Below are 24,041 nucleotides of genomic sequence, written 5' to 3'. Positions count from 1 at the left end.
CAGCACCAACTTTTGGATCTTCCATTTCGCAGGGAAATGACCGTCATCCAGGCATTTCTGCAGCACCATCTTTGTGATGACTGTTTCCTCTTTTGCTCGTGTCCGTCACATCAATCCCGTTGCTACTATCTCTCACTGACAGCTCCCGTTTTCAACGCCAGGTTTGTTATAAACATGGTGGCCCTAAACTCAAAGTCTGTAAACATAAAGGTGCTATATACTACAACCCCCCTCTTAGGATAAACAAATGAAGCTTCAGCTTGTTATATAATACTTTTATTATTATAATGTCGATAGCATTTTGAGATGAGGTATTGTTCTAGTGTGGTACATAGTCAAGGTACTTTGATGGTTATAGTCGAATTCGTTTAGCAAGACTAGATGACAAGTCAGATAGCGGTTGATAAGTGTTAGGTTCTTCGAGAGGATCCGAGTTTGTCTCTTTCGACTGATCTAAAGAACAGTCTGATTCATTGCCATCGGACGAGCCCTGTTGATCGCTGATCTTTTTTAGATGAGCTGAGCTCCTTCTATATTGCTTGCCAGTGTTCCTTGATCGTATTACAGTGTCCGTTCCTTTCTTCCGACAAATAGCAAATTTTTCATTCGTGAAGTCCGCATCAAGTTTGTTAGATCTACGCATTCTTTTAGCTAGTACATGGTCACCCTCTTTTAGAACACTTTCGTTTGCTCCACGCCTTTGATCTGCGTACTGTTTGCCTTTTTCTGGCGCTCAACCTCTCCGTTCGATTGTGGCCAGTAGGGGATAGTGTTCATAAGTCTGACATCGTTTGCATCACAGAATTCCTTGAATTCAACACACTCACTATTTAATTGCGTTGCATTATCTGCCTTCAAAACATGGAATTCCGTATCGACTGAACATAATGGACAGTTCTCTGATGACGTCGCGTGCCGTTATGGTTTCCATTTCACAAACCTCGAGAAACCGACTATAATAGTCCACCACTATCATCAGGTGTTGTCCTTCCGGTAAAGGACCGAAGAAATCCAAAGCTATCGTATGCCATGGAGAACTAGGTAGCTGACTCCGCTGTAACGGCTCCGGAGGTTCTGGCTCCTCTGCTAACTCTATCTGCAGAAAGGCTTCTCTAATATCGAGCTTGCTCCACATTCGCCCGCGGCCTAGCTTTGCCAAATAATCGTCAACTGATGGCATAGGGTGGTGTTCTCGCAACACAGCCTCATTAACCCTCCGCAAATCTAGGCATAATCGAGGCTCGCCATTTGATTTCTCAACTACAACCAGTGGCGACACCCAGGTTGTAGGTCCCGTTTTAATCTCGATGATATCTCGCTTCAGCATCTCATCCAGCTTCCTATCGACTGCTTCATCCAGTGGTACGGGAATCCGACGCGTTGGTTGATAAACAGGAACTGCTTCCGAGTCAATCCGAATCTTCGCGCTAATGCCATTTATCTTCGGGAAAGGGTACACTTCAACGTTGTTCATATTTATTCCGACCTTTAGCACTCCCAGCTGTTTTGCCGTCTTGTCGCCCAGCAAGCAACGTTGCCCTCCTTCAACAACGAAGAACTCCGCTTGAATGCGTTTGTCAACAATCGCAATATACGCAACGAATGATTCAAGAATCACGAGTGGCTCTGAGCTTCCATAAGCACGTAAGATCCGTTTGCTACCCTTCGTCGAAGAACATACCTTTACCTGCTCGCCCTTAAGCTTCTGCCATATCATACCGCTAATTAAATTAGCATCCACAGCAGAGTCAACCAGCATTTCCAAAGAAACACCGCCAACCACGCACATAACAACATTCGATTCGTTTCCCGAATAGAAGGCATAATACACCTTCGCGTCATTCTTCTCTGGATTGATTTTCGTGGTATCTGTTTCAATAGATTTTTCTTCTACCGCTCTCACAACTTTTCTAGTGTCTACGCCTACCGATAGCTTAGCTTTACGACATAAACGTTCAAAATGTCCATAGCTCTTGCAATTACGGCATTGCTTCCCGCGATCAGGACAAGTAGGAGATACAATATGTCCAGTCCTGCCACAGTTGAAGCCGGATTTTCCTATTGCTATCGCAGTGCTTGAAACGAATTTTCCTTTGAAACGTCCTGGTTGCTCGATTTTGAAAATCTTCTCCGGTGGGTGACCGACCGCAATCTCATCTATTTGCTGATCTACACCCTCCTGCACGATTCCTAACGCTTCGATTTCAGAAAAAAACAGGTCCTTCAACAGGATTCTTCTGCGAACTTCGTTTGAGATACACCCTTCAACCACCGCATCAGTCAAATAAATGTCACTCAGTATGGAGCTTACTTCTACACCATACTTCTCAAACCCGCATTGTGAAACCTGCTGTTTCAGCCTGATCATGTAGTCAGCGAAGCGTTCCCCTGTCTTTTGTTTCATTAAACGAATCTTACGGCGTCCCGATGTACTCTGATGGCGGGGTTCGAAAAATTCATCAAGTTTTTCGATCGCACAGTCGTACCACCTTGGATCTACTGTTACTATAGGCACATGATCGTAATCCTTCAGGTTCTTGAAAACGACTTGTTGTGCCGGTCCACCCAAGTGTAGAAGCTTTGCTCTTTTTGCATACTGGTCGGTAATATCGTATGCTGCAAAATAGCATTCCAGTCCTTCCTTCCGTATCTTCCATTCCTTGGAGAGCTTACCGGTTTCGATTTGATCACACCGAAATGGTGGAACTGGTCGTGAATCTTGCATCTGAAAATCAAAATGGAAAAATAACACTTCTATATTTCTATCTGCTAAATGCAAAAAACCAGATATTTTACAGTGTCCAACCATTTATGTGAACATTTCTAAGAAAACATCACCGTCTTCTACGCTTTCTTTCCTCTTCTTGTCAATTTTTACTCTTACTCTGAGGAAATTCACTTAAATTCCGCCATACTGGGAGAAATCCTCCAGATTTCCGCCACTCCTGGGGAATTCACTAAATTTCCGCCACATCAGTAGAAATCCTTCTGATTTCCGCCACTAGGGAAATTCACTAAACTTCCGCCATACCGGGAGAAATCCTTCAGATTTCCGCCACTCCTGCGAAATTATCGAAATTGCCACCATACCGGGAGAAATTCTGATTTCCGCTACTCCGGGGAAATTCGCTAAATTTCTGCCACATCAGTAGAAATCCTCCACATTTCTACCATTCCGGAGAAATCCATACGATTTCCGCCATACAACCATTTTTCTCTCCATTTTCATTTCTATCGCAAGAAATGTACAGTTACATGCAACAAGACTCCAATTTTTTTCACCGCTTTTTAAAACTAACTAACTGAAAACTCAATATTCACATTTTGTTTGTTCACATCTAATTTCCTTGATCTAGTACAAACTCGCAATTCACATAATATTTTTTTTATTATTCATTCGCTGGTAAAACACATCGTTTCCTACCGTTTTTATTAAATTTGTTGCACTTCGGGTTGTAATCCAAAATCCTCGTCGCCAGATTGTGATGACTGCTTCCTCTTTCGCTCGTATCCGTCACATCAATCCCGTTGCTACTATGGCTGATGTCACATTAGGCGGATTCGCCGCTGCGGATATCGCGACGGTTATTTTCTCCATTTGAAAACCGCCCCGCTCTGTGTGACATGGCTCATGTACAATACACTGTAGATCATCCGCTGCGGTTTTACTCGCGGAATCCGCGGCGGCGAATCCGCCTAATGTGACATCAGCCTATCTCTCACTGACAGCTCCCGTTTTCAGCGCCAGGTTTGTTATAAACATGGTGGCCCTAAACTCAAAGTCTGTAAACATAAAGGTGCTATATACTACAATCTTGAACATGTCGGGGAATGCAAGGATCGCCGATTTCAAGGTCAAGGTTCATCGGGGCTGGTGAAACAGCTCTGCTGACCGTCTTGGGGTTGCTCACCAACTACACATGAAGATTCCATTGATTTTGGCGATCACGAAACCTTTCTTTGAGCTCTCTACCACTTCCATCATGGTCTGTGATAAAGTAAAAGGTCTGTGATAAAGTAAAAGTTCGATTATTGTATAGTTTTAACACATATTTATTTTAACAATAAGTAAACCCATTCTTCAATACACATTTTACCTTTGTCAAAACTGCTTTGTAATGTTTTGTTTCGCTTGTAAAATTCAGCTGTTGAATAAGACTAGGCAAACAATCCATAAGAAAACCAAAATTGTCGTCAAAAGTACGCTTTTTTTTTAAATCAGTGTTCAGTAACCAACTGAATACAGTGAACACCAGTTCCACATTTTATTCTAATACTTTTTTGTTTGATCAGAAGCGCTCCGTTTTTGTTTGTTTGTTTGTTCGTTTGTAGGAAAGGATGTTCGCAAACTGCAATTCGTTTTCTTTCTTGTTTTTTTTTGTGTTTACTTCCCTAAATGAATCGGTTCAAAACCAGTTTAATGATTGTTCATACTTCTCGAAGCGTCGTTATTCAACAAATTGACAAAACTTAAATAAATTCCTTTGTAAAACATTGCATATAACGACGACCAGCGCCTAAAAAATACATATGTATGTGTATTGTTTTCACAATTTCCTCATTTATTTGCTTGATAAGAGTCTCGGTGTCTCGGTCTGGAGAATAATTACGGCGAACGATTGGTTTTTTTTATATAGATACGATAACTATTTTCCCTGTACATTCGATTTGTTTGTTTTTTGGAGAAAAACAATATTTGGGTATCTCGGATAGGAGAGAAAAGGTTACCCTCCGCAAGCCATTTGTCGGGATGAGACTACCAGAAGTTCGTTCACTAACCAAGTGAAACAGTCATATTTGTGTAGAGAAGCTAATAATAGATGATGAAAATCATCAACTCAAAGGTTTTTACACAACTCCGTTGTTGCGATAATGAGTGAAATAAAACCACAATTTTCTGATAAGTGGAATTTTCGTTTGCTTTCATATTACTAGTGCTCTTTTTCCGCATGACTGATTAGATCTGAAATATTCAGAAATTCAATACATTACTATTCTATTTACAATGCGCTCATAAGCGGCGATATCGAATATGTTTTTTTCTGCTGTAAAAATCAAATGTGAAGTACCTACATTTTTGGAAATGATCTAAAAATGTAACAAAAACAGTACTCATTGGTATAACAATTCATCATCATCGACCTCGTCATCCCACTGAATCATAATCTAAGGAAGACGCACCGTCGCTAAATTTGAAAGCACCGACCATTGACCATGGAACCCAATGATATGAGTGAATGTAAGCGATTTAATTCAGTAAATCACCCTGGGATTGTCCGGAAGATTGAAGTTGGAATCGCTGAAGGTGTCTAACACAGAGAAATGATTGACTAATAATTAAAGTCGGCAATCCTTATGACTCGAGATATTGGCCGATAATTTTCTCGGTCAACATTAGATCATGAGAAAACTTATGGATTTGCTGTTAATGTGTGTTGATGGATGTTAAAATTAGTTTAGATGAAATTATCTAGGAAAGTTCACTTACGCTACGGAGACAGTTTTAAGTAAGTTTCCGCATTAGCTTAAATTTAAATTTCCAATTTGTTCGCATAATACCTGAAAATGATTTACGCCGGAAGGCAACAGCAATGTTTCATAATCTGATCGATCATCATTCTGTAAATCATCTACAACACATCACTTCAGCTTTCAGATTCTGTGGATACGTTTTTGGAACACGAAAGAAAGATACAAAAGTCAAGACAAATGAAAGCTTGGTGTTCGAGTAGCAAATATGATGTTCCTTATACCCTATCCGAAGTACACGAGTTCAATACGACTAACATGTAAAGCGTTTTGAATATTTTATTACTGATTTTTTTTGTTTTTGTTTGTTTGTTCATTCTATAAACTTGTCTTATTACTCTACTACGTTTAATATTCTTGATTATGTTAAAGAGGCACTTTATTGCGCAAAATTTTGATGAACTTTGGGCAGCTCTCCGAGCGAAATGTGCTTGTTGAGGAAGCGTTTGCATCTCACGCCGCTGATCAAACCAATTTCGGAGTGTTCGCTAAGCCAACCAGCGCAATGAGAAGTATTCGCGCGGCTCGCCGTTATTATTCTCCAGACCAAGCACCAAAACGGTAAAATCTAATATGTTCTCTCACCTGGCTCTCTAACAACTTGTTCTCAAAGAACCTCGTATAATTGCGTATGGCTTCATGTTTCCCTTCTTATATTGTCCTACTAATGTAAGGAATCAAAATGTTCGAATTTATCTGCTGGAATAAAATAACACGAGAGGTACATTTGTAAATCACCGATAGATTCATTATCATGGAACGTTGGAAAGCCGATTTTCTACGGAATAATGCGAGAATGCATTGTGACACTGGAACAGTATGGAATGCATTGAACTCCGGACAAATGTTAGAACTTTAAATTTAATGGCAAATAATTGAGAAGCGACAACAGAAGCTTCAAAGTATCGATTGTGATTGAAAGTTGGTTAAGGGCTAATCACTTGCTCGATTGTGTTTGTTTGCTTCTTTGAAATCTTCAAGAGTCACGTCACGTGGAAGTTTCAAGCTTTCAGCGCACGATGGAAAGCCATTACAGAGTACCCCTCGCCCTCCTTCGTCGACAGTCGACAAGGAAGTGGTGCTTGTTCCGGTGAAAAGAAACCTCATGAACCAGAACTCCTTTTTTCATGGGTAATTTCTTCGTTCGGTCTCAGTATAGATAGAAAGTTATCGTCATTCTTGGAGGAGGTTTTCATTAGTGACTTTGAAATAGAGTTGAGGGAAGGAAAGTTCTTTCCAGAGCGCCCGATTCAACAATTAAAATATTGTATCGTTAGCTCCACCTGCTCGCATACCTCAAGGTGCCATTTGCGAATTTAGTTCACTTCTCGTTTGGTGGTCATCGGAGCAACATCGTTGCCGGTGAGCGGCGAGCTGGACAGGGTTGTCTTTCTTGAGACAGGTGAAGGAGGAGTAATGGAGTAGTTTTCTTTCCACAAGAGCCCTTCTCAGGGTTAAAGACGAATGAACTGCAAAAATTTAAAGTTTCTATAAACCAAATAAGGAAGGAAGGAAGGAATTTAGTTTAGAGACGAATGAACTGCAATGTTTCAAGCCTCTTAAAAACAAAGAAGAAGAAAAACAATTTAGTTCATTTAGTTTTCACGAGTTATACATACAACATCGATCAAGAATAGACAACTAGGAGGGAAGTATCACGTGTTTTGACTTTATTAGTGAACTCTTGCCATCGAAGATAACCCATTTGCACATCGATATTGGGCTGAGTGGACTGCTGTGGAAACCATTCTCTGGAAACCGTTCTCATGACGGAAAAAGTTCACTGCCTTGGCGCTGAGAATCGCGCCAACAGTTTTATTAAAGAAAAATCGAAATTCAAGCAAGAGAGGATCGCCAAGGCAACACAGTCGAAAGGAACAGGTCCACAGTGTAATTGTTGTAAAAAATATGGCCACATAGCAAGAAACTCTACTGCAAAAGAATCAGTTCAGCGTCAGGGCAAAATAGGGGGGCGTCAGGGCAAAAAATTATTCAATTTATTCATACAAATTCGGTTCTTCCTGCATCCCTAAAATCGTGTGCCTGGGAGCGGTCTGCCCCCTAGGAACCCCACAGTTGACGTCACTGACGACCAGAGTGTCATGAAGATTGTCGCGGAAGGATCAACGGAACTTCAATCTACGTGCAACCCGGGAGTTAAAAAAATTATTTTTTTCTGCTAGCGGCAATACGCAACAGTGGTTGACGCTCTGCGACGGGGGTGTCTACCCCAAGGGAAGTATATTAATAATCAAGATGGATGTTCCGACACTGGTGCGGATTCCCCACATACGATCTTGGATGATCTGATGACAGATCGATCAGATGGACGCCATAACAGCTTTCCTTCAAGGAGACCTCTCCGAGGTGATATACATGGAGCAACCTCCTTGCTAAATAGATAAAGAGAAAAAGGCCTTGTATAGACCCAAGTGATCCAACTGGATGTTGCCCTCCGGAAAGTCGGTCTTCAATGTATCACATACGACCCTTGTGTGTGCTATAGGATCGAGGACAATAAGATACTCTTCATTGCAGTCTTTGTGGATAACGTACTTATCTTCAGTAATTGCAAGGGATGGACGAACGAAATCAAATCGAATCTGAACCGAGAATACAAGATGAAGGATATTGGACCTGTCAAATATGCTCCGGTTATCCGTATCACCAGAACCGAAGCAGCGGATACTTTGGACCAGGACTGCCGTAATCTCGCAAAGTGACGCAAGCGCCAAAATTGATATTTTCCTTTTTTTGTTATAGATCGATGAAGAATTCCAAATGCTTTCAAACAACTGCGAAGTTTTACAGAAATGTGAAAAAATGGCCCCGTAAAAGCCTAAATACGGAGTGGCGCAAGCGCCATTTCCACTGTGATGTGGCGCAAGCGCCATTTTCCCTATGGTGTGACGTGATTTAATTGTGATAGAAAGTGATTTTCTATCTGATCTGATAGCATAGAATGGATTAGCAGGGACAGCAAATTTCACATAAAAACATCTTCCGTAATGAACGTTTAGCATAATGAAAATCACTTTTCCGAAAAGCTCGTCATGTCAAATATTTTAATCCAAAACAGTCCATCCCCATGCAGTGCTGCATTTATAATAGCAATTTGTTTCAGAACTACAAATAATGTACTTTGCTCTGTTTATAAATCTCGTCAAATATTCAAATTCATAAAATCAAACTCACCTCGAAGGAAAAAATTATCCTTGATCGATCACATATTGCACATAAAAATTGTAACTAAATAGCTATTATTAGTAAGTAATTGTAACTATCAATTTAATTGTTGATTACCAAAATTGATGTCTTTTGATGGTAATGATGTCTTCTATCCTCAAGTATCAAGCGATAAAGCTTCTTGACGCTGTTTACTTTCTCACATGCTCATTTCTCAGATCAGATTTTCGTAATGTACGCTGATTATACATGCAATTTTACGAAAAGTCTCGTACTGAAAATTCTTCCCTCTGGCGCTTGCGTCCCTTTGCAAAATTACGGCAGAGGAGTCCTATATCACAACGATTCTGGATCGATTTAAAATGTCCACATGCAAACCCGTGATTTCACCTATGAACGTAAGCGAGAAATCGACGAACGAAATGTGTTCAACAAATCAAGAAGTGGAACGCATGAAAAATGTTCCGTACGAGGAATCTGTTGGCTGCCTTATGTGCTTGGCTCAACGTACGCGGCCGGACATCTGTTATGCGGTGAACGTTCTCAGCCGATTCAATTCCAACCCTGGTTAGCGACATTGGAATGCGGTGAAGCACTTGCTACGTTACCTAAAAGGAACATCCAAACATCGCTTGGTATACCAGCAGGATAAGAAATCAATTATTGATCCGACGCCGACTGGGCGTCTGACCACGACGACCGGAAATCAACTACCGGATACGTATTCACCGCTCAAGGTGGAGCTGCCAACGAAAAAAACCGTTGCTTTATGCTCTTGTGAAGTCGAGTATATGGCTTAATCGGTAGCTGCGCAAGCAGCCATATGGTGCAAGCGTTAAAGATCATTGTTCGAGGAGGATCAATCAATTGTTATTCATTGCGGTAACCAGAGTGCAATATCCGTAGCGAAGAATGTTGGCTATCAATCGAGGACCAATAATCATATACGTCATCATTTCAATCGTGATTGCAGCGACAAAGGTGACATCAAGGTGGAGTATATCAGCACTGATAAACCAGGGGTATGACTAAAACGTCAAATCCCTCATATTGTCAGTGTACCCAATATTGCTGCGGATCACTGACATTTTGGTTCTGTCAATTACTGTTGTTTACCGGTTATATAGTCGAATAGTGACTAACTTTAAACTCCATGTTAAATGTGAACTGAAATATGAAACTGAAATATGAAAATCGCTCATGCAGTTGGAAATAAAGCAGCGCATTTTTCCTTGTTTTTACTACCTCCGTGATTTCAACGATTTCAATCCTCGTAAATTTTAAAACGTTAAACGTTTTAAGCAACCCATTACCTCCCTCGAAGATAAACTTATGTCGCGAAGCAATGAGATTTAAATTTCAATGGTTTTAGGAAGAGTGTTGAAGACCATCCAATATAGACAACCCATGATCTTCTGTCAAATAAAATATTCACTCCATTTTTTTCTCTATTATAGTGACTTTCAACACATTTCGACTGCTTCATCACTTTTACTTCCATTTTTGGAAGAATGTCAGGAGTGAGAATTGAACTCGTGATCTCTGCGTGAGAGGTATGGATGTTACCACTACGCCAGATCGCCTCCTATTCACTACTTGTTTGTCTGTAACTTACACTGCACGCGTTTTTTCTTTCTTTCTGCCCTCAGTCTTGACTTTATTCAATTGTGAAATCTATGTACACCCTGTCATTCAAAATGCTGGAAAAAAGTCATTCGAAATGCTTGGAAAATAGCTGCAAGGCTTTGGATTAACAAGCTCATAATACGATCCATGTCTCTATTATCAAATAGATGGAGGACGAATTCGGTTTGTCGCAATATAAATCTTGAACCGATGCATTGGAACGCTGTTTTCGAACTATCGCAAGTTTGGAGCGAACAGTGCAATGAATCAGATCAACATGAGAGTTTTATCCGAGCAAAAACTACATGTGGACTGGTGGGAATATATTTTCTATCTAGGAAAAGTGATACCTTCCCTTGACTTCTCAATCGACACTATAGAATAAAAATTTGGCCTAGCATACCGTCAAACTGTGACCCAGAAACAAATGCTGAAAGTGATAGAGAATGAAATTTCTCCGTTGAAGCGAAAAAAACAGCAAAAATGGAATGTCAAAGCCGTTCGGGACATGCGGTAAAAAATATCATCCAGACTAGGAGGTGTTGTTTCGACCGGGCTTGGCCTTCGTTCATTGCGCGAAGAAGTCGCTGAATGAGATAAGCCGCTTGAAGATAGATGTTGTTCCACAGTCTGACAACCCTCCGAACGTCCCCGAGCGGTGTCTCATCGAGAATACCTGGACAAACCTGAAGCGAAGGGTCCACTTCAACAATTTCGTGGCTAAAACGGAGAAGGAACTATTAAATAATACGATGGGTTCGACCGAAGTGGAAAGGGTTGCAGCCGTCAAAGATTTAAGTAAAGTGCTCTGCAACAAACTAAAATTTACGAAGCATATTGCAACAGTTACAGCTAAGGCTTATACCGTTCTCGGATTCATTAGACGCCACACTCAGGCATTTAGTAATAATGCCTCAGAGCGTTGTATGCAGAGCTCGGAAAAGTCATATTAAACTGAGGTTTTCTAGGAGACTATGAAGAAATGCACCTTCGCATTCAATTGGAAATGAGTGTTTGCTTCTCCCAGCAGTTTTTCCGTCAACATGACTCAACAGTCATTCGGGCGTTTAGTTGCTATCTCACTCCACGACTAGACAGTCTCATTTCATTCTTCCCCGTCAAATGGACTCTCTCATGTTTTACTTTTTCCATGTCGATTGATTTGAGTTCAACGTGGTTTGACATATACGAGGGCGGTCCGATAAGTACTTAGCCTCATCGCCCGATGGTGTCAGTATCGCAAGAGAGATTACTTATCGTGTACTACATTCTCGTAAACGGCTACTGTCAAAATTTCTGCCGAATCGGAAAAGTTTTGTTTTGACCGTGTGTGGAAGCGGGCGTGTCCGCGGATTTTAGAAAAATGGAAAAGATGGACATTCCGCCGTCGCCACGGCCAAGTTGGTCGAATTGCACTACGAACTGTTGCCCCATCCACCGTATTCTCCATATTTGACCCCGTGCGACTTTTTTTTGTTTCCAAACTTGAAAAAGTCACTCGCCGGGTAGAAATTTGAGTCGAATGAGGAGGTCATCGCCGCCACGGAGGACTACTTTGCAGACCTCGAAAGAACGTATTTTCCAGATGGATTAAAGAAGTTGCAGCATCGCTGGGTCAAGTGTATCGAGCTCAAAGGAGACTCTGTTGGGAAATAAATCGCCACTTTTCCAATTTTTTTGTTTTTTTTGTAAGCTAAGTACTTATCGGACTGCCCTCGTATTACAGGTGAGCTAGATTTTTTGATATAGTACACGAAAATTACTCACACATATAAAACAGCGTGTATGTGGAGAGAAATGACCAGAAAGGTATCGCGTATGAATGTACAAACTCTTAAGGAAAGTGTGAAATTAAAATATCGAGATTTTCGTCAAAAATTATCTAACATTTAGTCCATCACATTCAAATTGAAATATTTTCTCTTCAGAAGAAGCAATTTCTCGGATGAATAAAAAATCCTTGGAGAAAATCTTATTCCAGAAATTCTAGAAAGTCTGGGATGGATACGATTATTCAGAATAACGTTGAAAACTCTCAACTTGGTGTCTCGAGCGGTAGCAGCGACGCATCTCACAATTCCGCTAATTCTAGCACGCACTAACTTCATTCCCGTGAAACCCCCACCGGTGAGACTCAAATGTACCTTCATTCCAGTAGTTTAAGAAACAAAAATTTAAATAATCAGTGTTAGTCAATAGTCTAAACTATCTACACAATTCGGCGTTATCATTTGAAGTTCTAGTTACAATTTCACATGTTGTTGGATTTTGTTACCTCACGTCGTCTTTCTCTCTCAAATACTAGTTACACATCGATATTTTGTTTTACTAATTATTAGCATAATCAGAAAGTTCTCTGTGTGTGTGTGTTCCTCCCTTAGTTTATGTTTTAAGTTTTTCATCCCTTCAGTGTATTTTGCTTCTTGAAAAATTTCTCGTCACTCCGAAAACAGACTTTGTTTCTGTACTTTAACGCTGCTATTCCATAGCTATTTTTGTGTGTGTTTTTTTGTTGTTGTTGTTGTTGTTGTTGTTGTTGTATAACTAGGGTCCATTTGCGCTATGATTCGACGAAGATCTAGCTTCGATTATGATGAACGTACGAAAGTGTTGAATCGTGGTCCAAAGAAAAAAGATTCTGATAAAGCCAAACTTCATGAAACTTCATTCTCGTAGGGTGGTAGCCTCTGCCGTATCTGCAATTTTATTTCATACACGCGCGCGCCAAATGATTGCACCGAGATGCGCTCATCTAATTCATCGAGGTGTGAAGAGAAACACGAATCATCTCTAGATTGTTAGGGGCAACCAAAACTAAGGACGCGAATGAATTATTTCTATTGTTTTACGTCTTCCTTTCTCAGTTTAATTCTTGCATGATATTGCTTCTATTTAAAACTACTTATATGCTAGGATAGTTCTTTTTCATTCATGGTATAATATCATCAGTTGTGTGTGTGTATGTGTAGTCATTGTTTCTTCTGTTGCTTAACCGCATTTCGACTGTTTCATTTTTTCACTCCCTTCTGCTTCTGCAGAATGACATACACGTAACTGAAGCATGTAAGTCACAAGTACAAATTAAAAAAAAGTTTCAATCGTAACGTATAATTCGAAAAAATTGTCCATTCGACAGGTTTTGGTTTTTGGTAACTATGACACAGAATGAGTAGTAGGAGAAAGAGTCTTCTAATTTTTTTTGGGATGATCAGATTTTTTTTGTGAAATATTTAACGCTCTCACACTTAGTACTACAATTAAAATTATGGTTTTTGGTTTGAATATAATTTCGCTATTCATTCATGTGGTGTGTTTCTTTGTTTTTTGGTTTCAACATATATATCTCAGATGTATAAAAAATAAAGTAACTTATCGTACAAAACTTCTCTGTCCATAAAGTGTTTCTCAACGAATAAATTATCAACGAATTACAAATCTTTCATTAATATTAAACGCAGGGAACCTGCCCTCACGCGTGTATGTGATTGTTTGTATGTGTATGTGTCGTTATTGTTGCTTGTATTTTGTTACCATTTGGGAATCAATCCTCCAACAATGTTTGTTCACTGGCTATCGATTTTGCATGTGCATATTGACTTGCATACATGATTACGATGAGTATATGTTTGAATTTCTATTAGATTGTTGCTTATACATGTGATACGGTAGGAAGGGTGTGATGATGTGTAATTTCTTAGAGATTTTCCTCACGGTGTGATTCATCGTTCTCCGATGCGCTTTCCTCCTCGAGCGTCATCTGAAAGTCAATAATTTACTCATTCTTCTAAAACATTTGCAAACGCAAAACGTACCTGGAAGCGAATTTTATCTTCTACTTCGTCGAGCGCAGGGGGCGAGGGTGGAATCAAATTCTGATAGTAATCACGGTTTTCCTCCAGCATGTCGAGGATATCTTGCGCATCCGGATGCACCAAATCCCCCCAGGTCTCCCAAAGTGGATGCACAATGTAATCGATGAAACCGACCTGGGATTTCTCGATTGTCGCATTGTGACGATCGCACATCGGGCTTATATCCATACCGGCGGCCCGCTCCTTATCGCCCTGCAGGAAAAACTCCTCCATCAGGAGTGACACCCATCGTTTGTACAAGGGTAACGGTTTGGTGGGATTGCTCAAGTCAGCACAATGTACCAAGTTTTCTAATACCTGCCGAACGAAACAAATATGAGATTAGTATTGAAATGTTGATGGTCGAAGCGCACGTAGATACAAACCTGTATCCTATCTGTATAATTATCTAATAACAAAACTCCAGAGCCAGCAACTTTCTTTGTTTCGACCATTGTTTTCAGATCGGCCAACAGTGTCATATGCTTAGACATGTCCGTCGATAGCACCATATCAATAACCATTTTCCGAAACGTTTGACGTTGTTTTCTGCAAGCAAAGAAATAGATACACTTGAAAATAGTTTGAAAAAGTTTATAAAAATAACAATAGTTGTAAAAATAACAATAGTTGTGTGAATCGAATATCACTAGCTCTTCACAGAGATATAAATACAATTACTCTTTCAATATTATGCAGCGATCTTCGTAGTTAGGGGAATTCAATGCGAATCGACTCAATTTATTGAGAATTATTTTGGCAGTAGGGCTATCACACTACACAAGCATATACGAGTATCAAACGAACCGACACATAATAGAAACCTTGATGCAGTGTCCATCTCGAAATTGTTTGGCAACGAGAAAAATGGTTCAGAAACTTTGGTAACGAGAAATTAGAGTTCAGTACTGTTCCATTCTACACAATCGCAGCAACCGCTCACTGCGATGGATGGACCGTATTCTCCACGTCCACACTGCATCATACCATCCCCACTCAAACGGATTAGGAGAATGATTTGGGGGATACTTCAATGGGATCGACGAAACTTAAGTTGCTCATAATTGGATGTTAGAGGATAGGACCATCCTGTGACCAAGTGGTCATAGCATGTTGGGAACTCCGGGTTCGATTCTCATTCTGGTGGGTGGATATTTGGTCAAAAAATTTCGTCTGTCTTGCACTGCAATCACGTGTATTCTCTAGACAAGTTGATGAAGAGAAATCGATCAAGTCACCTACACCCCTTGCATTCTAAGGCCCTCAATTAAGATTTGTTATTTGGCGTAGAAATCTCAACCAAGTAATAGTAAGAACGACTCAAAGAGAACTACGTTGAGATGACAAAGTTCCTCTAGGAACATTAGGGTCGCTTAAGAAGAAGAAGAAAGAGTATCAGGACCATTATACTGTATTTACAAAAGTCCCGCTTACAGTTTCACTTTTATCAAAGGAAAATGAACACGAGCGACATGTAACAGCGAACAAATTGAAATCACTCCTCGGGGCCTCTGAATCTGTCATCAGCAGTGTTTGGATATCGATCAATATCGAATGATACACAATGTGTCATGCAAGTAACCTCTCACGAATAACAGTTCGGCTGAGAAGTTTATGAAAATAGGCCTTAGTTTTGGTAATCACTTCATCATCGGTCTTAAATTTCTTGCCAGCGAGCATTCTCTTCAGATCTGCGAACAGAAAATAGTTGCTGGGGGCCAGATCTGGAGAATACGGTGGATGCGGAAGCAATTCGAAGCCCAATTCATGCAATTTTGCCATCAATACACGAAATTCGGATTTTTCCATCTTTTTCACAATAACAAAAGTTGCTTCACTCTCAATGCTGTAACTCACGAACCAATCGACCGATTGCTGTCAAATTTTGACACATATCCATTGAGAGATGGTGCTTTGTGATAGTCAAGTAGATTTTTGCAAGAGATGCCATCTAGCCATCAACCTTATGAACTTTCCAGCCGAACTATTATATAACCAAACATGAGTGGATCATTCAGATACTTGTATGAATTACAGGAATCACTTGTGTTACACTAAATGATTAAAATTAAAAAGATTGTTGGTTGACTGTGCAGAGCGAGAAATGATTCTGGGAAAAGAGCTAAAACGAGAGAGTTTTTGTTTCTCACTGAAGCGGTGTTGCTAGTAAAACTATGCGGTCTATATGAATATATATATATATATATATATATATTTCAAGGGATAGCAGCGTTGACTACCCTTCTCTGAGCCTCTATCTAGCTAAATAATCATATAGTTTGCACTCTCTGAGACCTATGACTCAGGATCTACTATATTAGTTGAATATGAATAATTCGCTTTGCGTAGTCCGTATGATCCTGCTGTTTCATGATGCATGGAGAGTTTGATATGTATATGTTAGAGGTAAAGAAGAAAATAAACTTTCTGCACCGCAACCGTACATAACGGTTTTGGTTTGTTGGCTCGTATGTCATGAAGTGCGAATATATTATACATTACCTCTATTAATGCAATTAATGATAGAATCGATGTTGATGCACTTGCATTCTTTTTGAGATGTGAAATTTAATGATTTTGTTGTAAATAATTTTTTATGTGAATTGAAATAAACGATACATTTTACACTATAAAAAAAACAAGAAGTGGGTTATATCTATGGTATAACCGCAAGGGTAACGTAGGACTATCGTTGATTTAGAGATCATTTGTTCGAAGTTGAATCTAAATCCATTCTGAATGAATGAATAAATGAATATTTGGGGGACTTCGAAAACGAGAGCCTTACGTTGGAGGCTCAAGGTTTTATGCATCCAATATTGGATACAAAAAACCTTGTTCTGAAGAATAATCTCCAGAAGCTTTCGTGCTAACTGCACTTGATTGACAAATCACAAAACCAAATGTATGGATCTTCTTCTTCTTCTTATATGGCACTAACGTTCCTAGAGGAACTCCGCCGTCTCAACGTAGTATTACTTGCGTCATTTCATTAGTACTTAGTTGAGATTTCTATGCCAAATAACACGCCTTGAATGCATTCTGAGTGGCAAGCTCTAGAATACGCGTGACCACAGTGCAAGTCAGAGGAAATTTCTTTGAAGAAAAATTTCCCCGACCAGAACGGGAATCGAACCCGAACCCCCGGCATGTTAGGTTTGACGCTAACCACTCGGCCACGGGAGCACAAATGTATGGATAGAAAACATAAAAATAAACTCGCTTGAATGTAATTTTCAATTCTAAGGGGAACTGGCAGATTATTTTTCAGCAACGATCACTTCTTTCCAGGTTTCTTCTCGATACCCAGCAAACGAAAAGAGTTGCGCGCGTGTATATGTGTGTGTGTGGCGGGTGCTTCGATGTCTTCCCGGGGAACCGTTTTTCGATGCTGATACTCTCTTGGCCACCTTCTCTTCTCCTTCTGATCGATCGGCTTTTCTGCGCTCCCTCACAGTTAAAACAAACTGATTGCATTTCAGGTCAGGTCAGGCCAGGTAATGAATCCCTCGATCCCTCGCCGTCCAGCTCGTCCAGCACGTTCAGCTCGTTCGATTACGATGCTGCCTTGTCGATGTCCTCACGAAAAATGAATGCATTTCACCGCCAGAATATCGCTTAAGTATGCTTTTTGTCCGTGATTGAATCGAGAGATGGTTTGGTTTACGATGGCAATTTGGAAGGCAAACTAGAAAGGAATGAACTCTCCGAGTTTGAATCTTTCGGCGACTGAGCAATAATCGATTGATTGTTTCGCGATGCGAAACATTTTCCGTTGCGCGCGCATACAATATTGGATACGAGAATATCCTACTGATGGGGAAGAATAATGTTCAGAAGCTTTCCTGCTAATTACACTGGATTGAAAAATTACAAAAACAAATGTATTTGGTCGCTGTGTTATATGGTTAGAAAACATTAAAATAAATTCTTTCGCATGAATGTATTATTCGATTCCCAGGGAACTGGCAGATTATTTTTCAGCAGCGATTAGATCTTTCCAGAATTTTCTCGCTGTTGAATGGCATCCAAACGAAAATACTCCTTTCAGTTTGGTCTGCAAAAAACTTTTCTGTAATTTAATCCATCAAATTTGGAGCCCTAAAAAGGGCCATTGATTATATGCTAAACTAATATAGCACGCTCTCCTCGGATTAGAGATGGGCAAAACAGTTCACTTTGATGAACGGTTCACTCATCAACCGTTCATCTAAGTGAATCAGTTCTTTTGAACCGTTCTTTCGCTCTTTTGTTTAGCGGTAATGAGAACAACATAGAATGTTAGCTGGAACCCAACATCAATAGACAGCTATTCATTGATATCGTTGTATTGTATAGTGTACGTATGGGATTTATATTTTTGAAATTTAGTGGGGAAAGATAAGCTGCTTCTTTAAAAGTCGTAAACTGTATGTGAAAATATGTTTATCGATCGACAAAAGTTTTTGTTTTTAATGCGCACAAAACATGTGCAATTTTTCATATTTTCTTTTTGGAGAACACACGGGTTCCATGTAAGATCATATTTTATAATGTCCATTCGGGGAAAAAAATGAGCAGCGATTTTCACTAACAATCAATCATACAAACAATCACGATAACACGTACACGCAATAGGCCAAACAATGAATTGAAAGTTCACTCTCAAACCGTTCTTACGGAATCAGTTCGTTCACAAACCGTTCGCTCGCAATCAGTTCGTGCGGAGAACTACCGTTCTTTGAAAAAGAACGACCGCTCGTTCACTCTTTTCGGCGAACTAGTTCTTTCGTACCGTTCGTGAACGGTTTGCCCATCTCTACCTCGGATACGATGGGTCAGCTGGATGTCCTTGGGAATGATGTGACGCGTTTTGCATGGATAGCACACAAATTGGTATCTTCGAATAGGCCTCCTGCAACGTCATAACCGCGGAACTTTGGAAGCGCAAGTCGGTTTTAAATCCTGAGCAATTCCACGAACCGAATGCTGCAATGGTAGCTTGCGGATCAGCAATTCGGTCGACTTCTGATAGCGACGAATTTCACGCCAAGTTCCCGGTAGATAGCGATGTGGCTTCTTCACACTTTCTGCGGCTGGCGCGCTTATCCGAGCTGCTTTCGTGGTGCCTTACCACCGAAAGACTAACGTGGTGTCGTGGTGTCGATGATAATTCGATACCGATAGGTGCCATGAATATGGATTTGATAGTGAAGAATATGAAATACATGACATGATGTAGTGAATATTTCCCCATATCGAAGAAATCACTTTGATGAAACTGCATTATAAAATTATTTGTGTACGAATGCCGCAATCGATAGTCGACTCTAATTTGCGCTGGGTAATTTCCTCGGAGGGCTCGATTCCTCCTTTGAGCATTAATAATCTCTTTCTGGCAAAACGAAGTGGTATGAATCACATTATTCGAAAGATGAAATGAAGATGTTTTCTGCCAATTTCCTTCAACCTCCAAACATCTCTTTCTCCCGTTTGTCGTTTTTGTGTTCACTAATCTTTTCTCACAACACCCATTTCTCGTTTGAGAAATTGGTGAGTAAACATCGTTTGCCAGTGCGCGTAGAGCGGAAATTCCTTAAGATTCATCGCACTTCTAATAAATTTCCGAAAGACGTGGTCTTACGTTGATCGCACTTGATTGAAAAATCCAAAACGAAATGTATTTGGTCGCAGCATTACATGAGTAGAAAACAAATAATCGCTCGAAAATTACATGATTTTCGCGATGTGAAACATTTTCCGTTTTTCATGTTATGCATCCAATATTTGATACGACATTTTTCTACTGGTGGGGAAAAATAATATTCAGAAGCTTTCCTGTTCATTGCGATTGATTGAAAAATCACAAAACCAAATGTATTTGGTTGCAGTGTTATATGGATAGAAAACATCAAAATAAACTCATTCGCATGAATGTATTTTTCAATTTCCAGGGGAACTGGCAGATTATTTTTCAGCAACGATCTAGCAACGAGAGTTCCGCGCGTGTATGTGTGTGTGGCGGCTGCTCCGATGTTTCAAGCGGAACCGTGGGTGATGAGGATTGCGCCACGGAAGCAGACGAATTGCGTACCGACTGACTCTTCGCTGAACGGACTCGATTCTCGTTATGCCAGTTTGATAGTGCGAAGATAATAAACGTCCGTAAAGGTTTTTGAAACCCGCGTAATAAATCACATGTTTATTATTTATTCATTTATTTATTTATTTATTTACACAGCAGTAATCAACACCATGTCGTGCACTTCTGTTGCCTTGATGAAGTTGTAATGAGAGGTAAAAAGGCGGCTGCACGTCTACTCACCTACTGTTCCAGCGCAACCAGGATTTCGAATTCACGATTCGTACATAAAAGTGCACATTCACTCAAATAAAATATCTGGTTTAGCTACTAGAACTCAATGAACTTCGATCGAAAACGTCGAAGATTTAACATTACCGGCTACCGTGGCAGGAGTTAATTATTCTGGGAAATTCGTACACAGTGAAAATGTCTTTGTTTCCCACTGTTTGTTTATCCACCCCAAACGAATACTACGATTACACTTAAATCGTAGTTTACAGTGTTTTGTGTGTATTCTGCAACTTTCTCGAATGTCAACATCGTGTCTAGCTGTCATTCAATGCTCTAGAAGTTTTCGTGATCAAAATTTTAATTTCGTGTTCAAAATTGGAAGTTACGGTAATCATTCGGTAACTGAACCAGAAAGGAAGTCCATTCGATTGACATTCGGTTTCTAACTACAGTCAAGCATAGTGGTGGAGAGTTACTTTATCAATTTTTCAACCAACTGAGCATAACCTTGATTTTTCTCTGCAGGTAGAGTCATGGAGTGGGGATCAATGGCGATCAATGGCAATGGCGCTGCATGCGTTGGTGAACTTGAGTTCATCGATGGAATCATGACCAAGGAGGTTTATTTGGACATTTTGAAGCAAAAACTACCAGAGTATGCACAAAAGCTAAAGTTTAGATGCAGATATACGTTCCAACAAGACGGAGATCCGAAGTACACGACGATGTCGAGCGGTTATTGAAGCCAAAGGTGGTCACACAAAGTACTAAAACTATGTGAACCAGAGGGGTGGATATACTTGCAAGAAATGCAAGAGAATTTGCCTTTTATTTCGAACTCGCATAAATTGGACTTTTTTCTACATAGAAAATAATAAACTGAACAACAATTAACCGTGTTTTAATTTTCTGGTGGGTTTTTTGGAAGAATTTAATTTTTGTGTGCCAACTTCGAAAAAGACTGCCGCTATAGCGTTCGCGATGAATACTCAGTTTTAATGCGTCAATGCGTACATCGGCATGAGCAAATAAATTGCGACATATGATAAGCTTGTTTATTGTTTTCAAAAGGGAAAGAATAAACCATCATTGAAACATCTTCGAGTGCTTCTACAAAAGCAAAAACTGCTTCTATAACCCTTTAATACTGATAGGTGGAGAGTGTTTGTGTATGATTAAATCACACGTGTGTGTTGTTAACGGTGTGTCAGATGTGCGTCTTGAAGAAGAAATGAATAAAAAAACGAAACAGAATTTAAAAAACTAGAATTCTAGAATTCAAAAAATAACGTCCGGAATGTGGAACTGTTTTTAATGAGAAGTACTGTGGATTACTCTGCTTCACATCAAACAGTGGATGCAAAAACATATTTATCTAGAATTATCATCATAGGACACCTAAGAATTTCAACTACTCACTTTTGTATATTGCGTAGTATATCGCAGTCTTCATTTTGCAAGAGCTTAAATGCAACTGCTAAGTGATGATTCTCCAACACGGATTCGTCATTGTACATGATCGCTAGCTCCGAACCTAAAAATGAACCCGCGATTGGTGACCTCGAGCGATAGATAACGGCTTGTTGCGATACTCACTTGAATTGATTAGAAACTGATTGGTTAGACCTGGATGATCAACATCATGTATACAAGCGGCAAATAGTGCTGCGCAGATCTCTAACGAAGTAAATACGTTCTCTAGTGCCGGAGTGTTCAGTAACACATGCGTGCTCTGCGCCACATCCGCTGCATGCAGTGAGTTGTGAAATGGATTATCCTTAACATAATGATCCTCTAAGGTTGTCATAAACGCTAGAAAAACTTTGGATGGTATCATAAGAGTGTTCAATATGTCCCTTTCCTGCGAACCAGAAGATATATTAAGGATTGATGGTCAAACGGATAATTGATTGAGGCATAATACCTGAAATATAGAAAAAGCTACACAGGTAAGCGGTCGATTGTTGCTAAGAGTTTCGATTTTAAAGATATCGATACCCCATGTATCGACACTGTTGAGAACCTGTCCCAACTGGTGCTCGTGTGGAGTTTCCACGCCGTACTGTGGCAATCGATCGCTGGTGAACGAGTTAGTATGCATCAAGGGTCTCTTGAAGCCCGATATCTGCGACATTCGTTCACCCATGCGAGGGGATCGACTACGAGTGAGTGAGCTTGGATTATGCGAATCTGAATCGTCTCTGCTGTAAGGAATATCCACCTCCTGCTGCTTGTCTGCAAATCGATCGTTATCATTAATACGTTTGAAGTTGTCACACATCATTTTCGCTTACCTAAGAAGGTCGAACAGATGTACTCGGAAATTTGATTTCCCGATTTACTAGATTCACTAAGATGCGACAGCTCTTTGTTGAGCATTCGCTTGAACTGGAATCAATAACGTTATCATTATTGATAAACCTGTCTTCGATGAGAGAAATTGAGGCTTACCTTCAAGGATGCCATGTCGGAGACACTGCGGTGCGTCTGCACCGTCTCCAGTTGATCCAGACACCAATCCAGCTCGTCGATCGTATCTAAAGCCAGCTTTACATACGATTCATCCCCAGGAGTCAGTGCTTTAGGCATTGGTGTCAGTTGAACGTTGTTTCGCTTTGATCTGCATGCAAGAAAGGTTGGCGGTTAATGCGAAATTCGAATACAAGAAACCGGACATGAACAAAATGTGAGGGTGTAGAATTATAAATATTTTTTCCGCGAAGTCAACAAAAACATTCGTTAGTCATATCACATTTTATAGTAACATGTGATACAGATGTTTCTGGCCATTTTATTTCACACGTTGACGCACTTGATTTTTTCAGAAAACAATACACATGTATCGTTTCAACGAAATTTACGTGCACGTCACCGTTTGTATCTTCATTCACGATTCTCGAAATTGATCGTGTGTACAAAACAACAAGCGCGATTTGACAGTGTGCGAAAATGATCACGATCCGCGTGTACTTACTTGGGCGGGGTAACATTTGTCAAGTTGTAGAGGTTGGATCGCACCGAACGTAGGCTTGCCAATATTTGCGCGAATGGTGTCACGATCAAATCTTCCACATGCCTGCGCGCGTGACGTGATCGTTGTGATGTCGGAGCCAATGTTTGTTTTGAGCAGGAGGATCATATAGAAAATAAACAGAAAAAGACAAATTAGCTAGAATGAACGGCTGGCAAATTTGTGTTGTGGATAACGAGTGTCCCAAAGATTCATATAAAGATACGTTAGCCTTTTCTTTTTAGTAAAGGCAGTAGGGAATTCACGCTGAAGTTGTTTATTAGTTTGTGGAAGAATTTGGAAACATGTTTCTTTAAGCACACAGCGACATTGGAGAATGAAAAGCATACATCGACCGGACATAGAACGATGAATATGTTGTCATTGGATCTCCTATCTGCTAACGAGAACCAACAAAATCTTCATAATTAAGGATTTACAACAAAATTTGAAGTAATTTTACATCTGCCAGTGTGTTTGAGGAAGCATCATATCATCCAAGGAATAATGGAGTTTAATGTTTTTATTATTATTAAGAATTGAT

At 40.0% G+C, this 24,041-nt stretch overlaps 2 protein-coding genes across 6 annotated transcripts in view; both read right to left on the bottom strand.

Moving 5' to 3' along the window:
* Positions 1-844: 844 nt before the first annotated feature.
* Positions 845-3,575, bottom strand: LOC129761361 (uncharacterized). The gene is made up of 2 exons (XM_055759080.1): positions 3,425-3,575; positions 845-2,725 (listed from the first exon to the last, which is right to left on the bottom strand). The coding sequence occupies exon 2, from the start codon at positions 2,723-2,725 to the stop codon at positions 845-847; it is 1,881 nt and encodes a 626-aa protein (XP_055615055.1). The 5' UTR covers positions 3,425-3,575.
* Positions 3,576-4,686: 1,111 nt separating this feature from the next.
* LOC129763611 (cAMP-specific 3',5'-cyclic phosphodiesterase) overlaps positions 4,687-24,041 on the bottom strand; it is a 91,835-nt gene continuing 72,480 nt past the window's right edge. For all 5 annotated transcript variants that reach the window (XM_055762855.1, XM_055762851.1, XM_055762852.1 and 2 more), the window contains 9 exons: positions 23,462-23,563; positions 22,939-23,107; positions 22,782-22,875; positions 22,412-22,722; positions 22,084-22,348; positions 21,907-22,021; positions 14,579-14,741; positions 14,154-14,510; positions 4,687-14,098 (listed from right to left, as the gene is read on the bottom strand). In XM_055762855.1, the coding sequence (XP_055618830.1) occupies positions 14,036-14,098; positions 14,154-14,510; positions 14,579-14,741; positions 21,907-22,021; positions 22,084-22,348; positions 22,412-22,722; positions 22,782-22,875; positions 22,939-23,107; positions 23,462-23,563 (1,639 nt within the window). In that variant the 3' untranslated portion in view covers positions 4,687-14,035. The remainder of the gene's footprint in view (positions 14,099-14,153; positions 14,511-14,578; positions 14,742-21,906; positions 22,022-22,083; positions 22,349-22,411; positions 22,723-22,781; positions 22,876-22,938; positions 23,108-23,461; positions 23,564-24,041) is intronic.

The sequence above is a fragment of the Toxorhynchites rutilus genome, chromosome 1 (assembly GCF_029784135.1).
Source record: "Toxorhynchites rutilus septentrionalis strain SRP chromosome 1, ASM2978413v1, whole genome shotgun sequence".
In the NCBI taxonomy this organism is placed as follows: Eukaryota; Metazoa; Arthropoda; class Insecta; order Diptera; family Culicidae; genus Toxorhynchites; species Toxorhynchites rutilus.
The sequence above is the reverse complement of the archived record's forward strand: the minus strand, read 5'-3'. Positions and strand labels throughout refer to the sequence as shown.

Bases quoted from the DNA above. Each gene is read 5' to 3' on its own strand.
- LOC129761361 (XM_055759080.1), bottom strand. From the start codon at position 2,725: ATGCAAGATTCACGACCAGTTCCACCATTTCGGTGTGATCAAATCGAA.